The sequence below is a fragment of the Elaeis guineensis genome, chromosome 13 (genome assembly GCF_000442705.2).
Source record: "Elaeis guineensis isolate ETL-2024a chromosome 13, EG11, whole genome shotgun sequence".
Classification (NCBI taxonomy): Eukaryota; Viridiplantae; Streptophyta; class Magnoliopsida; order Arecales; family Arecaceae; genus Elaeis; species Elaeis guineensis.
This window is the reverse complement of record NC_026005.2, coordinates 10126917-10143573: the sequence shown is the minus strand read 5'-3', so window position 1 is coordinate 10143573 and position 16657 is coordinate 10126917. Positions and strand designations below refer to the sequence as shown.

Genomic DNA, 16657 nt, shown 5'->3' with positions numbered 1-16657 from the left:
TCCGGCTCCCGTAGGAGTCCGGACGAAGCTTACCGGTAGTTGAAGTCAGGTGCGGAGTCCGGCTCCCGTAGGAGTCTGGACGAAGCTTACCGGTAGTTGAAGTTGGCAACAGAGCCCGGCTCCCGTAGGAGTCCGGACGGAGTTGTTCTGTAGTCGATGTTGGCGACGGAGCCCGGCTCCCGTAGGAGTCCGGGCGGAGTCCTCCTGCAATCAAAGTCAGGTGCGGAGTCCGAACGAAGCTTACCGGTAGTTGAAGTCAGGTGCGGAGTCCGGCTCCCGTAGGAGTCCGGACGAAGCCTACCAGTAGTTGAAGTCAGGTGCGGAGTCCGGCTCCCGTAGGAGTCCGGAGCGGAGTCCAGCTCCCGTAGGAGTCCGGACGAAGCTTACCGGTAGTTGAAGTTGGCGACAGAGCCCGACTCCCGTAGGAGTCCGGGCGGAGTTGTTCTGTAGTCGATGTTGGCGACGGAGCCCGGCTCCCGTAGGAGTCCGGGCGGAGTTGTTCTGTAGTCGATGTTGGCGATGGAGCCCGGCTCCCGTAGGAGTCCGGGCGGAGTTGTCTTCTTGCTGAGAACTTCGGCTGAGGGTATTTTATACCCAACAATTATAAATTCATAATTATAAAATAAACTAAACTTTTGCTACCAAATTTTCAAGCTTTCTATGCAGATCTTCAAGCCTGGATTCCTTTTGCCGATCCTAACCTTATTCCTCTGTTCAAACAAAAAGAAAATAAAAAGAATATGAGCTACACTAGTCTAGTAAGTAGAACTTGTGCTTCCTTATCGGATCAAACATAAGTTTTTCATGATAATGCAATATTTAGAAAATAACAGGTAATACAAAATAAAATAGTTTATAGAGCATATAACAAAATAAGTTATAAACTTATCATGTATGCATAAATCATGTATATTTCACAATCATGAATCGTAAATCATTTTCATCATGTATTCATGTCATGTTTCAAAATATTGCTCACAGATATTTATACTAAGGTCACTATTATACCCGTGACAGGGCCATGTTTCTTAATCGACAGAGTTCTTAATTCATGTGCCAACTTTATACCTGCTGGCAGGGTCATGTTTCGTGTGGATGCTAGCTCCGGATGTCGACCTTCTCGAAGGGATTCATTCATAGCCATCTGAGAGCCTTTGAAATCATTATATCTTTTTCTTAAAGCATACATCTACATAGACGGAAAAATAATAAAATTCATGCTTCATAATCATGCTATTTTCATAAGATATATTCATGAAATCAATGCTCATAATAAAACATACTTTTTCATATCACATATGCCGATCTTTATTTTATGAAAAATTATGATTTCATCAATAGTAATTCTTTGCATAAAAATATGATCATTTAAAAATAAATAAGGAGCATAAGATCTACTTACCTCATTCATCTTAGATTTTCAGACTTCGTTAGAAGAATCAGCTAATCCTATTTAAAATATCAAATCATCGTCAATTTCTATTCCATGAATATGATAAGATTAAATCATAAGGAAAGAGGACTGTTGATCGGATGTGTCGGACCATCCAGATACCAAGGTAATTCAGGATCTCTGATCTGAGGATCAGATTCAAATGACTTGATCAAAAAATTATGAAGCACAAATTAGATCAAGATCAATCAATAGAGTTCATTAATAATGAATTTGAAAGATACTTGATATAATCAAATGAGGTTGACATACAGTACGGATATCAAAGCAACTTTAGATCATCTTGTTAGAGTCAATATGAACCCCTAAAAGATGAAGGCATGACTTGATACAGGATTCATAGACCTTCTTAGAGAGAGAAAGTCAATCATGAGAGAGAAAGTAGAGAGAGAAAGTGGAGAGAGAATCTTCGTATCCTTCAAAAGTGGCAATTATGATTGAGATCATTAGAGGTTATATCAGGATGACTTAATATGGATTAACTATGATCGATGTTATCAATTTCGAATATAGATCGGATCGGAATCCAATCTACTGCACGAATTTCGAAGCAGTCTCAGGTCATCATATTTTCATCTCAAGTTTATCCTAGGATCTATAAAGCAATCAAAGAGAGAGAATGACCCTAGAGAGATAAAATTCATAAAAAGTTTAGAGAGAAAATTTAGAGAGAGAAAATATAGAGAGAAGGTAGAGAGAGAAAGTTCAATTTTAGAGAGAGAAAGACTTAAGAGAGAGAGATGAGAGAAACTTTTTCTCACATGTATTTATTATTATTATTAATTTTTTTTTTCTTTTCTTTTTTTTTTCTTTTTCTTTTTTCTTTTCCTTTTCTTTTTCTTTTTCTTGTTCCCGTGGCCTTCTTTGGCCGAAACAGGGGACCTAAAGGTCCCCGTGCCTTTGACCGGCCGATCACAGCCATTCTCCGTCCGACGGTGGCCGGTGGCAAGGGGCGACCCTCTCGTGCTCGGAGGCTGAAGCCGGCGGTCGGCGGTGACCGTCGATGCCATAAAAAATCAAAAAAAAGAGAGAAGAATAGGGCTTTCTTCTCCGACGAAATTCGATGGCTCCTATCGCCGGCGGTCGTGTCCACAGGCATAGGAAAGAAGGGAGAGAAGAGAAGAAGAGGAGGAAGGATTTATCACGGCCTTTGATGACCCCCACCGGCATGAAATCGCGGCGAGCACGAGTCGAGGGGCCGCGGCTTCAATCGAAAAAATCGGAGAAGAACTCCAACGATCGTCGATGACTATTGTGTCATCTCTTAGAGGAGAGGAGGGGGGTTCTTATAGGGCTCGTCCTAGGGTCTTTTAATGGCCCTAAGACTCCGATTCCTGATCGAAACTGGGGAAGGGGAAGACTCCGATCGGAAGTCTTCTTCTCTATTTTTTTTTTTGGGGTGGGCTTTGTGGCTTTAGGCCCAGTGGGCCGGGTTATCACAATAAGTGCTCTAGTTTTCGGTTTGACATCATCCGTGGGAATCAAAATCTCTAACACCATCCATGTCTAGTCTTCTTTTCTCATCGAATCCTTCTACTCCATCGAAAATCATGGTAGTGATAGTGAATCCAACAATGGCGAGACTGAGAAGCCTAATCTGACATACACTTATGCCACCATTACACCGTCACAACCATGATCTTTGGACCCATCACAATCACAACCATCGTGCCCACCACCGTCACGCCTACCATAGTCTTTAGACCCATCGATGCTACAACCACCATGGAGTCCATCGTTGTCACACCACCATAGTCACAACCATGACTATGGCTTGTAGATCCATTGTCCTCCACACCACCATTATTGAGAACACCTGCTAGGGCCCCATCCTCCTCTTCAGTGGCATCATCCTTTCCATCACCACCTTCTCAATCTCTGCCTGGGTCCTTGTCAAGCCCAAACTGCTCATCACCAACCTAGGCTACTTGGACGTATCGGCCACCACCATCAGCGGCATCACTATTTGGAACCTCCTTGCCCTCACAATAGCCCTCTTCGACTTGAGCTTCTTGCTTGTCTCTTATTGACTGCCTTCTCTTCAAGTGCTACTGTTGTCAAGAGCACCCCCGAGACCCCTTTTCTTATTTTTAGGGGCATCACCCTCTCCATCACTACCTTCCCAATCTCCACCCTCATCCTTAACCGAGCTTAAACTCCTCACCATCGACCTAGGTTGCCTAGCCATGTCAATATCGGCACAACATCAAGCCACATCATTAGCTATGATATATAGTAGCCATATCATCATCCACATCATCGGATATGTCTGCTACCACCGCAGCATCCATGTCACTGACTGCATCACATGCCATGTCGGCATTGGTAGGGCATCAGGCCATGTTGGTTGCTACATTAGCCTGCCATATTAATAGTCAAGTCAGTATTGGTAGCATCATTAGCCATATTTGTGTACCATGCTACATCAATATCTGGAGTTGACTGGTCCAGCTCAGCTGCATTAACCAGATCAATCTAGAATGATTTGATCCTTTGACTACCTGGTTCACACCTTTTTAGACTGATTCAGATCGGTTTCCTATATTTTCATATGTGCTCTTTCTATTTTTGATCTCTATTTACGCTAACTCTGCCAATACAATTAGTTTTTTTTTGCATCTACTTCATTAGTTCATCATCACATAGTTACAGTTATAGACAAATTTGATGCTCTTCAGTGTATTTTTACCGCTTTGAATAGATCCAACACATCAACCGGCTCCATTGGTGTGAAAAATGGCAAAATGTGCTAAGCTAGGTGATGCAAGTTCCTAATCCCAATAGAAAGCAACAAGGTGATGGCAGCAAGACCATACTATAGTATATCTCACGGGCTTCAAATAGATATGTGCATATACACTATGTGTGAATTGATTATTCATGATCTAACCGCTTTGAATGGTTTTAAATGCATGAGATCTAGCTTTCATAGCTCCAACCTTACAAAATTGATATTTTTAAGGTTAGACTTATACAAGTTGCCCTTTGGGGAGTGGGAACTATAGGACCCCTAACCTAAGATGGGAACCACGAGATTTATCCTAGGACCACCATCCTCGGATCACAAGTGATGATATAACACCAGCCTAGGTGAAAAATCCTTAGACGAGGCTTCGATTGCAAGTGAAGATATAAGACCAACCAAGATTAAAAAATTCGAGCTCGAGATACACTCAGATTACAAATAGTACTATTCGACCTGATCAATTAAGCATAAAGCCAACTAAGGGAAGAAATCTTAGCACCAACTAAGTCAGATCAAAGTGATATGCCTGATCTGACCAATCACGAGCAAAGCAAATCGAGAAAATCCTAACTCAAGCAAGGTTGGTGTGAATGTCGCATGCCAAGGGGATCGTAGCCTAGGGCCATAATGACTCTTAAGTTGACCTCAAGGGGACAGCAACCTCTATGGCCTACAATAGGCTGATCTCCGAGCTCAAGACATCCAAAGGCTAGACTGAGGCTCTCAGATCAAAAAGTCAACCTCAACAGCTCTCAGTACAAGTAGTTAACCCTAATGGCTCTTTGAATAAAGAATCTTAATAGCTTAGATCAAGCAAAGATCTATGCAACTGATTACATTACTGACATAATAAAATGCCACATGTCATTATACAAACTATCAGCCTTTTTTGAATTCCCAATAAATCCACCCAAAACAACCTTCCAAAAATTCATTGTTATCACCTAAAATCCTTATGAACTTATTAGATGAGCTACAACCTAAAAATTGAGTGGGATGAGGTGGATTATACTCGATGCTATCTACTTCCCTAGCTTGATTCAAGAAGAATGGCTTGATATAGAAGTAGGAGGTATATGATGTGACTATATATCGTCTATCAGTCATAAACCAATACTTGGTATTATAGGAGACCAATTTTAGTTGGACTCATATTTCTGGATTGATCTAGATAAAAAAGGCCTAAAGATTGTTTTGCACTGGATTTAGGACTCTAAAAAGCCAATTCCAATAGGACAAGGACTCCGTATTTATAAAAAAGGGCTCAGGATATTAGGTGTGCATCTTAAATTAGTCTATATTATTCTTCTGTTTCTTTTGATAATTTTCAAAGTTCTATATAATTTAAGCATTGGAGGTCCCTCAATCGGATCAGTTTTGGGGACAATCGAGTTCTTTTTTTTTCTTGTTTGTAGGATGACAGGCATAGATTAGATCCTCCATTTTGAGCTTTGATGCAAAGGATATTTTGAGTGACCTTGGTACTGTCCGAGATAGAATCATCTTGGCATGGGTGACCTTGTTACCTTATATATAAACAAACTAAAAATATGATCACACCAGCTCAAGAATTTCAGCGACAGTTACGCCCACATTCATCATCGCATGATTAAGGCAGTTACAACTATCGGAAGATGTGGCTAGCCATTGCGGCCCACTTAAGTCATGCACTATCTATTGTTGTGCAGTTACTACATGCAATGCTCATCTCAGAAATGGCTACCAATTTCCCTCTATGAATAAAGGGAGGCAGAGGACCCTCAAATAAGCCTCTCAATTAAGCTCCATTTCATTGATCTTACACTCTCTCACTCCTCTTTCTCTCGTCTACTATTATTTGGCTTCCAACTAACTTGATCACCAAAGGATTTTCACAAAAAAAAAAACCTCTAGCAAGTAAAATTTAGGTCTAGCGATTAACTGGGGAGCAGCTGTAGCTACACTGACTTCAGCTCATTTCTGCCTTACCGACCCCAGTCCAATCTCGGAGTTTAACAGCAATAAGCACGAATCTACCAGCAGCTTTCCATCTAGTAAATCGGGTTTTGGTGGTAGTATATCTCAAGGTGGCTAACAATAAGTTTTTAGCCTTGTTTGTTCCCTTCGAATCGAACCCAAAACCAGAACAACGTGTGGAAGCAGCAAGGCCAACATTGTCGGGTGCTTATTTGTTGTGTCACCATTTATAGCTATCAAAGGCATAAAAATTGTCAAGATTCGGTACCTAGAGGCACCTTCTTGGTACCCCAGTTTCCCATTTATTTTCCACGCCTTCTTGGTACCCAAGTTTGCCATTTATTTTCCGCACAGACTTTGACTCATCCTAAGCTGCATCCTCGACGTTTCCTGGCAAATAAATAGAACACGATTCATTGACCCTGCAAATTGATAGCTTCACATGAGCCTTCATTAAACTTGTTAGATTCCTTACCAGTCAAAATGTGCCACGTTAGTGTCACATGTGGGCATCTAGTCCACCTTGCACTTGTCCTTCCTTTTTTTTTTTTCTGGTTATTATTGTTATTTGTACTAGTCTACTATGTATTTAATATTTTTCAACAACTTAGGATCAAAGAAAAAGACTTAGGAAGAAGGGCATCAGCACAGAGAAATTCTATAAATAATGGGCGTTAGAAGCGCTGTAGTTGCAAGAGAGCTTTTGGAGATCATTGGGTGCAGGCCGCAAGAAAGATGGCAGAAGCGAAGGAAGTAAAATTGTATGGGCATTGGTCCAGCCCCTACAGTGTCATGGTCCAATATGCCCTCAAGCTCAAGGGCGTGGTCTACGAGTACGTGGAGGAAGACCTCCAGAACAAGAGCGAGTCGCTCCTTGAGCTTAATCCGGTCTACAAGAAGGTGCCAGTCCTTGTGGTGGATGGCAAGCCAATAGCGGAGTCACTCGTCATCTTGGAGTTCATTGAGGAGATGTGGAAGGAACCACCATTTCTCCTTCCAGAGGATCCCTACAAGAAAGCTAAGGTCCGATTTTGGGCTGATTTCTTCTACCAGAAGGTACAGCACTTAATTCTTTTAATTATATTAACCTATATCTTAAAAATAAAATTGGAGGAGGCATGTTTTTTATCATTCTCCAAAATGGAGTCAAAATAAGTGCAATTTTAGCACTTTTTGTTTTGACAAAATCGGATTTATGGAACCAATCTAGAATAAATACATCCATGACTATCTAAATATGAAATATTTAACAACTCAGAAGGAGTATCTATCATGATTGTCCACAAAATAGAATCTATATGATTTGCTAATGGTGAAAAGTTGCAGCGATTCTCTAACAGTCTTGTCTCAAAAGGATGAATATTGATCAAGAAAGCCATCTAATAACCATCAAGGAGTCCCTTTCCAAAATAATATAAGCCTTTTAAATTTTATCACATATGACATATTTCATTACCGGAACTATAATATCAAATAATTTTAGCAAAATTAGCAAAATTTGACAAAATATTTATTGAAAAAAAAAAAGGGAAAAGGCTGATGTTTTGTGATGGGAATATGATTGCCAATATAGCCAAGGAGTCCGAAAGGCCCTCCAAAATATTTTCACTTTGGTGTGTGTTTCAAAATCTCTATCTTGTGTTTCAAAATCCCTATCTTATGTCCCTAAGCAGGTATATTCCCAATTACGACTATCACCAGCCAGCTAATCCTCGAGCTTTACTTCAGCCAGACAGGCCAAATTATATATCATAATCTTTTCAGCATAGGAAATATCTTTCAAATGCCCAAGCTTTCTAGGATTAGATACATCAAATAACACATCTTTTGTGATCAATCTCATTCAAAATTGTGATTATAACAATAAATATTAACTTGCAGTTGGTTCCCGCTTTCTATGCTATCATGCGATCTGAAGGCGAGGCACAGGAGAGGACAACCAAGGAATTCACAGAACACCTGACCACTTTAGAGAATGGCATCCAAAAGGACTTACCAAGTGAAGGCCCATTCATCAATGGAGAGAAGCCTGGCCTCCTCGATGTGATCGTGGGCTCAGCTTCCGGAGCATTTAGGGTGGTCGCAGATCTTGTTGGAATGGAACCACTGGAGAGGGAGAAGGTGCCACTCCTGCACTCCTCGGTAGCTTCATTCCTAGACCTTGAAGTGACCAAGGACATAGTTGTTCCCCATGAAAAGGTGATCAACCGCGTCCGTGCCATGAGGGAGAAGGCTCTGGCATCTGCTCCTAAGTAACCTATTTTGTGGCCGAGCATGAGAATGTCTACTTTCCCCGAGTTGGCAGCGTCACCAACTTTATTGCGATGTTTGGTTTCAGTACTTGTGGACTCTTTTGTTATCATGTCCTTCAATAAGAGCCGTAGTTGTTTGTTGTTGTGAATTCGAGTTCTGGTAATGTTATGAATTCACAGCAAGATATTACATGAGCTGAGCGACATGAAAACTAGTAGGCATAAGAACAAATCTAAATCCCATGCTTTTTACCCAGCAACAAGGGAAAGGTCAAGAAATCAGAGATATTTTGATTGTCCTCTTATATCTGGAATTGAATCAAGATTGCATGGAGACCATTACAATCATACACATTGAGAAAATAGGTGCGCATATTTTTCATCATAATATCATGACAAGAATGGAAAATTCATAGAATAATATTGCCATTATTGAGATGCTTTTTTACCTACAACGAAGAAATAGTAAATTATATATCACAGAATAATTTTTTACCCTTTTATTGCACTTTGCCCGGATTTCGTAAAACAGGAAATTTACGGGGCAGCTGCAAATTTGTAAATTTTGTAAGGAGACCTAGTGCTAGACGGCCATCCATGTTAGCAGCACGGGCATGTCTTAATTGCCAAGCTCTCAAGCTCTTCATGAAGATCGGTGCATGTCCTAATATTCATAAATTATATATATATAGGATTCAATTTGGAATTATCCTAAATTTCGAATGATTTTCCTCTAGATTTGGATCCCTAGGCTCAAGAAAGAAAGACCTTTGGATGGTATAAAATTTAACACTACTCCAGCGAAGAATTTAATCCTAGCCGTGAAGACATGAAGGTATGATGTGCAGGTAAGTGATCAACATCTGCAGAAAATGGTGTGATCTCTGAGTGCTATACAAATAATTTATAATGCATAAAGATTGCCATCAGTTTCAGATTCGAGATGCTAACTTTCACAATAATACTAGAAGAGACATGTCGATATTCATCTCAGGCACCCATGCTATCAACATTAGCAGATGTACAAATGTACCATACAATCAGGGGTTTCCAAGGAGCTTATATCAACAGACTCAATAAAGGAAAGCAGCAGGAGTAAATATACTACTTCAAATAAATAGCAGACGATAAAGAATGCCCATGGAGCACAAACTCCAGAACGGTTGAAGACTGTAACCCAAGCACGAGGGGACAAGGCTTGGAGCCATATCATCAAATAGAATAATGAAAATCAAAAGCAACATATCGCATGTCAACCTCATGGACCAAAGCCTTCAATAATTGCAAAGTCGGTCGTCGGTTGTCAACATCTTGATTAATAGTTGATTCCATTCGGATAGCTTTGGTTTAAATGACCCAAAAGAAAAGCAGTGTACTTGAATGTGACAAAAGAAAATGATAAGATCGATGTAAAAATATCACCATTTGATGAAAGTTTTCGTGGTAATTTCTTTTCCGAGATAGCATACAAGAAAAACCATCGCAAGGTCAAATCCGGATCATTCCTTCCAATACCAGCACACCAGGTAAACTGATACAAAGGGTAATAGGACTGGAATAATAATTATAATGATCAGTGTGATGACGTCACATTTCACAACCTGGACCATCAAGTTGATGCAGTCCAGAGTGGTGGAACCACCGGCCCCCATTAATAAACGCCTTTTCTTGACGAGAATGACAGTAATAGACAGGGGGGACGGATCCAAGCCTAATTAAGTAAATGAAATTAAAGGAAAAAAAGGAGTACCGCATGCATTGCCAAGAGAGAATTCAAAATGTAAAATTCCGACATTACAAATAATCAGAACAAGGCGAAGGGAGCAAATGTCCCAAAACTTCCAGAAAATAAATTCATCACAGCTATAAGAAACATCCTCTAAATGCAATGGTAAACTCACCACACTTCCGCCCAAGCACTTTGCATCATTAATTATCGCCCGTAAAATCAAAAATTTCTTTTGAGTAAACAAAACTCAAAAGCATTTCGCTCTGTTTTCACTCTCTCAGCTCTTTGAGGCATGCTTCTCTTTGACCTTCTGGATCTTCAAAACTTTCTTAACAATCTTCTGCTCTTCAACAAGAAAAGCTCGGATGATCCTGCAGAAAAAAGCTAGCAGATGAGAAACAACGACAAAAGACATGAATCACCGGTAGGAGAACTCAAAGAACAGTTACTGACCTTTCGCGGACTGCACTTCCAGATAAAACACCACCATACGCACGGTTCACCGTCCTCCGATTTCTAGACAATCTGGACCTCTTGTACTCAGCAGGCCTTAAGTGAGGAATCTGAAAGCAATGTCCAGATACTACAATATATCACGTCCTCAAGACTATCATGCTAACACAGAGCTTGAACATGACAATTCATTTAGGGATCGATTGGTATTGGATCATCACCCTGAGATCATGGATGATATAGATGGAGGTGGCATCCTCACCACGTTAGATTGCACAGTAATGATCCTACATGCAGTCATCCTATCACACCCACTTCTCAATCACCCCCCAAGCCAGTGATGAGAAACCCATTCTTGATGATGAGTACCAAGATCACCTTAGGGTAGTGATCTTAGGCTGACATTTGGAACAAAAATATCCCTCGGTACAGCAAAAAAAAATTGATATATATATCATTAAAATATTATATCAATATCATGCATCATATTATTTTGACATTATATAATATTTATGATACATAATATTAGCACTAAAACCCCACGTTGCGGGGATTTAATTGATAATAATGATAATATTTCATATGAAAGATTTTTCTCATCAATTAATCCCATGATGAGATCAAAAAAATCTCTGAGAGTTCTTCTTTCCAAAATAACCTCCTAAATCAATGAAAGTTATTGCATTTGATAAATGCCCGACATCTAACATCTTCATGCAGTACTCAATAGAATCCTCCAATTTTTCTCTTTAGCACAAGTCCTAAATCAAAACTACATAGCTAAAAGTATTCGGCATATCCAATTTTTTTTGCATGTTTTCTGAAAACACTTTTTACATCGTTAAACTTTGTTGCCTTTCAGAAGCCTTCCATAACCATTGTGTAAATCACAATCTTAGGGATTATTTCCTTCTTATGCATTAATCCAAATAGCTTCATTACTTCTTGAACCAATCCATCTTTGCAGAGCCCATCAAGCATGGTAACTGCATTAAAAATGAGCCCCATCTTCTTCATCTTCTTGAGAATGTCATCAGCATCTTCTAGTGGAGACTCGGATACCATAGAGTCAGGTCTAAATGATTATTTCATTTGCTTCTAAAGAGTTTCCTTCATCTTTCCACCATGGTCAGCATCACTAAGATTCAATTTTTTTGAAAAGGATATAGACGGAGAACATAAGCTTCGAAAGTGGTGAGGTAGGAGAAGGTCAAAGAGTTCTGACTTTGGACGATCGTCACTGTCTGCCTCTTATGTTTTCTCTTTTTTAGAATAAAAATGAGTTATAATAATTTAAAATATTTTTTATTTTTTTCATCATATGATTTATGCTTTTATTTTTATTTACAAAATATAAAAAATAAAAAAATAAAACTTGACATTCAGCATTGTGAAAAATTATCCTATAATCTTACATGTCAACATGGAACAGCACTTACCCATGTATTGCTTTACTATTATTATATGGATAGATAGATAATAATTTAAAATATTCTTTATCTTTTTATCATACTATTTATACTTTTATTTTTTAATAAAAAATATATAAAAAAATAAAATTTAATATGTGGCATTACAGAAGATTATCCTATAATCTTACATGTCAACACGAAATGCCATTCCTAATATCCATGTATCACTTTACTATTATTATATAGATATTAGTAATCATATTATTGTCATATTATTATTCGGTTACAATGAAAACAATAATTCTATAATAATAATTAGTATATTTTCATAGAATTAATAATTTATAGGAATAATAATATATATTTTATAGAACATATTAATAATTGATAATATTACTAAATATATCAATAATATATTATAATATAACTTTATATGCTTAATAAATACATATTTATGGAACATATCAAGATAGTTTTGGTATTATATGGTTAATGATCTTGGATTCCTATGGAATATTAAGTCGGTTATTCATGGATTTGCAAAGATCTTTAATCATTCGAACATAACATACCAAACATAGTAATCTTAGATAATTGATCATTGGGGATCAAATTACCATGAGACAGGGATCAAATTACCGTGAGACAAGTGTCATCTTAAGGAAAACAAAAAGAATCAACTGTTTAAGCAATTCAGACATTTTGATTCAACTACAAATTCTTCTCACATAAATACCCTCCAAGAGTCACAACTCAAACTAACAGAAATCATCGAAACAACGGGCTCATAAGAACAAACTACACTAAATCCATAACTCCAAGCCAAAACCTTAACCCATCAAATGCCATTTTATCAAAATGAACAGCAAATTCAACAACAATTGCCTCGCATATATGTCTTAACAGCAATGGGTAACATATCACCATGTAGCAAAGAATTCACAAAAGATGCTGCAAATTTGATGACCAGTCATGAACATTACATCAGCATTCTAACTGAATAAGCCAACATTTGAGAATTGCAATAGCAAATACACATTTTTTAGAACATATATCATACCAGTTCCAAACAGCAAATTCCAAAATCAAAATTTCTAGTGTACCAACTTTACAAGAAAATATCATTAGCAGAGTATATCCTTCATGAAAGATAATTCCTAACCCTTTCTTTGGTTTAAAAACGTATCCAAAAAAAAAAAAAAAAGCTACTCCACTCTCTTATTGATGGAAGGACAGATATTTTATATCCAGCGTCAGAATTAGATTATTATTTATCCACAAGCAAAAACTGTGTACATGTTATTAGATTATAGATTCTTGATAATTATACATTTAATAGAAGTTGCCCTTTTAGATACACTGGCTCAAAAAAAAAAAAAAAATCAAAAGCACTCACCCTACTCAACTTGTATGATTCTCTTAATTTATTCAGAATCTCATATACACCCCATCAATAATGTCTACATCAAAGCCTCTGATTCTATGGAGAAATTAAATGACAGCACAGAACAGTACATCCAATACTCAATGATTAGGCTAATTGTTTCTATTTTAGTGATGTGATAATGAACTGAAAAATATCATGGCTAGTCTAAAAGGAACAGCCAAAAACCATATAGCACATGCAATGAATATTACTATGGAAATACACAGAGAAAAATGGGACATATGCATGATATGGAGGAATGCCACAAGAGGAATAAAAAGCAAGGAATCTTTATAAATAGAAATACCAGATGATAAAAACTATGACATATAGGTATCATGTAACATTGAAATACAAAGGTATGCCAATGAATAAAAAAAGGAGCACAAAGTATAAAGGCATCTGCAAGAAATAAATTAAATGGCAGCAAATATTGACAAAGAACATAATATGGACCATACCAGTACCTAAAGGACAAAGAATATTTAATTGATCACTTTGACCTCCAATTTTAAACCATCAAGATACCATATCACAAGTTGTCAATGCCCATTTTTGTGAAACATTTCATTCATTTACTATCTCATAACACTCCTACTTGCCTGAATAGCATCTACCAAGGCAGCTCTGCTAAATCTAGGTTGTAATTAAAGGCCACACTCACAAACTAGAGGGTCTACAAAATTCTCATTCCATGTGGGATATGCTATCATTTTCCAATTGTTGATCCTTTTCCACCAAAAGCTTATATGCCAGGAGTGCATTTCTGCAACCTTGTAACTCTTGGTACCAATTGCTAGAAGATTGAAATTATGATTTTTCAATTAGTGACTTCTACAACAAAAAAGGCAGCTCAAATCTTTCAATCCATGCAAATTTTGACAAAATTGCTTCAGAAAACTCTGAATTGACCATAACAGTATAATATATCACAGAAATCTAACCACAAGGTGTGGCTTTAGTCATACAAAAAAGTCCAATAAAACAAAAGATTAAAGAGAAGATTAAGCAACAAACAAAATTTGATGCCTTACATTGTTCACACTAACATGACCTAAAGGAAATGCAATTGCATTATAGTAAGCAAAACCCATACAATTTTAAACAGTCAACATGATGGGACACATTTTTTACTAACACCCTAAAACATGAATTGCCTTTCAGATTTAACACGCTTATGGAGAGTGCATTTGGATACCAAAGTATGCTTCACATTGGCATGCTCTGAATGTCATAAATATTTTATTATGCTCCAATTCTGCTTCATGCTGCTTGATATATAGAATACGTACATAACTTATATGTTAAATGAAATATTCAACTCACCGCTTTCATCTTGAGTTAACCAAGCTAATCGACCAAAACCATAACTGCCGCACTAATCTACATCTATCCAAGATTGATGTTTGCCAACATAAAGATCATACCGGTATCCCATACATCATAAACATGGATGTAAGTATTCTATTATATTATTCTAGAAAAAAAGAATAATTAACCAAGTTTTACTGTATTATCATAGCAATCACCGGAATGTAAATCTCACAAGCATCTCAAGCATACATCTAAGTCCTAACATCAATACAATTGCATATGCAAAGAACTAATAATCCACAAAACCAATTGCTCAAACTAAAAAGCTAATTAGGGGATAGAAACGGCGTGAACTCAAGCAATACACAGGTGGTGTCAGTTCTAGAGAAGATAATGGCGAATAAGATCACATACCCCTTGGATTTTCTTGCCAGTCACCGGGCATTTCGGCCCGCTCGCTCTCTTTTTCGTGTACTGGTACACAAGCCTCCCACCTACGTTTTCGAATCAAATCCAATCAATATAATCCACTTAATTCCACAAAATCCATAACAAAGGATGGATCCAAATCCCATAAACCCTAGCTTCCAGATTAAACGAGATTAAGGAAAAAAAACACCACCAAACTCGAATCAGAAAAGAAAACAAAAAGATATCGGATCAAGCGAAAGCGGGAAGCTCAGGCAGAGATATGGACCCCAAAACCAACCAAGTGGACAGCAAGATAAGATCTCTACCTGGGGTTTTGACAACCCTGGTCTGGTTCGACTTGGTGGCATAGCTGTGGCGCTTCCGATACGTTAATCGCTGCACCATCTCGGCTTCCGCCGTCTCCCTCTCCCTCTCTTTCTATTCTCTACTTCGAGGTAGGAAAGAAGGAAGCGCGGCGCCGGTAGGGCTATAAATGGGCGGTGATTGGAGAAAAAAAAAAAAAAAAAAAAAAAAAAACCTAGATCCGACGGACCAAATTCATCTGATCTAACGGATACAAACCACTCTGTAACTTTGTCGCTTTGGATAGGTTTGGTGTGGATTAGGGCTGCAATTTGGAATTAACTGACTCGTTTTTCTGATTTTTGCTGAACTAGTAAACTTGTGCGAGCTAAAAGAAGAAATACGGTCTCTGACTTATAATTGGTCATAACTAAATTATTAAAACTAAAAAAAATTACTCAAAACAACCCTTTTTTTTTTTTTTTGGTTACTTAAGACAATCATGTTACCTGTAAACACCAAAACCCGATCCAACCGACTTGGATCAGCTGGCAAACGATAATTAGCTAGTCCTGCTGGTATTGTTGTGCTTGGACTATTTTGTTTGGACGAACAAATTTGCTTGGACCAAAGGTTACGGGATTTGTTCTAATGAGAATCTTCTGATGCCTAATTTGAACAAAGATTTTGGTGCATATTGGACATTTGAGAAAATTATGAGTAAAATGGGTGTCAATGTGAGCATGAGCATGCCTGAAGATTCTCCGGATTCCAATATTTATAAAGATAGAGGCATAGAGCCATTGTCCAAAAAGATAGGGTATGTTATGATAGCTGGACATGCAATAATCGTCTAGCCATACGATAACTGGTTAATATGTAGGATGAGATGTAACCATCTCATGTTGTACCTCACAAATGCACAAAATCATAATTTTTTTTAATTAACTTTAACCATTTTAAATATGCTTTGAACCAGGGATATATGACTTATTACTATTGATCGATCGATGTAGTCAGTTAATCTAATCAGAAGCTCTAGCTAGCTATTGTAGTTGACAATTCGGTCAACTGCTTTATTCAGTAGCTCGATTGTCTATTTTGATCGGTAGCATTAAATTCATGCCATGTCATTACTATTAAGTTTGATTTTTTTTTGAAAAACATTACATGGTTTAAGGCTATTTCTTGACTAGGGGCGC

At 37.9% G+C, this 16657-nt stretch overlaps 2 protein-coding genes across 2 annotated transcripts; one reads left to right on the top strand and one right to left on the bottom strand.

Annotated features, from left to right (window-relative positions):
* Positions 1 to 6839: 6839 nt before the first annotated feature.
* On the top strand, positions 6840 to 8556 carry LOC105056588 (glutathione S-transferase U10). Its single transcript, XM_010938839.3, has 2 exons — positions 6840 to 7211; positions 8037 to 8556. The coding sequence occupies exons 1-2, from the start codon at positions 6891 to 6893 to the stop codon at positions 8409 to 8411; spliced, it is 696 nt and encodes a 231-aa protein (XP_010937141.3). The 5' UTR covers positions 6840 to 6890; the 3' UTR covers positions 8412 to 8556.
* Positions 8557 to 10136: 1580 nt separating this feature from the next.
* On the bottom strand, positions 10137 to 15682 carry LOC105056587 (large ribosomal subunit protein eL34). The gene is made up of 4 exons (XM_010938837.3): positions 15479 to 15682; positions 15156 to 15235; positions 10590 to 10699; positions 10137 to 10507 (listed from the first exon to the last, which is right to left on the bottom strand). Exons 1-4 carry the CDS (start codon positions 15555 to 15557, stop codon positions 10414 to 10416), a joined length of 363 nt encoding a protein of 120 aa, XP_010937139.1. The 5' UTR covers positions 15558 to 15682; the 3' UTR covers positions 10137 to 10413.
* Between the last annotated feature and the right edge of the window lie 975 nt (positions 15683 to 16657).

Bases quoted from the DNA above. Each gene is read 5' to 3' on its own strand.
- LOC105056588 (XM_010938839.3), top strand. From the start codon at position 6,891: ATGGCAGAAGCGAAGGAAGTAAAATTGTATGGGCATTGGTCCAGCCCC. The intron at 7,212-8,036 runs GTACAGCACTTA...ATTAACTTGCAG, and splicing joins CTGATTTCTTCTACCAGAAG to TTGGTTCCCGCTTTCTATGC.
- LOC105056587 (XM_010938837.3), bottom strand. From the start codon at position 15,557: ATGGTGCAGCGATTAACGTATCGGAAGCGCCACAGCTATGCCACCAAG. The intron at 15,236-15,478 runs GTAGAGATCTTA...TCGAAAACGTAG, and splicing joins CAGGGTTGTCAAAACCCCAG to GTGGGAGGCTTGTGTACCAG. The intron at 10,508-10,589 runs GTCAGTAACTGT...TTTTTTCTGCAG, and splicing joins GGAAGTGCAGTCCGCGAAAG to GATCATCCGAGCTTTTCTTG.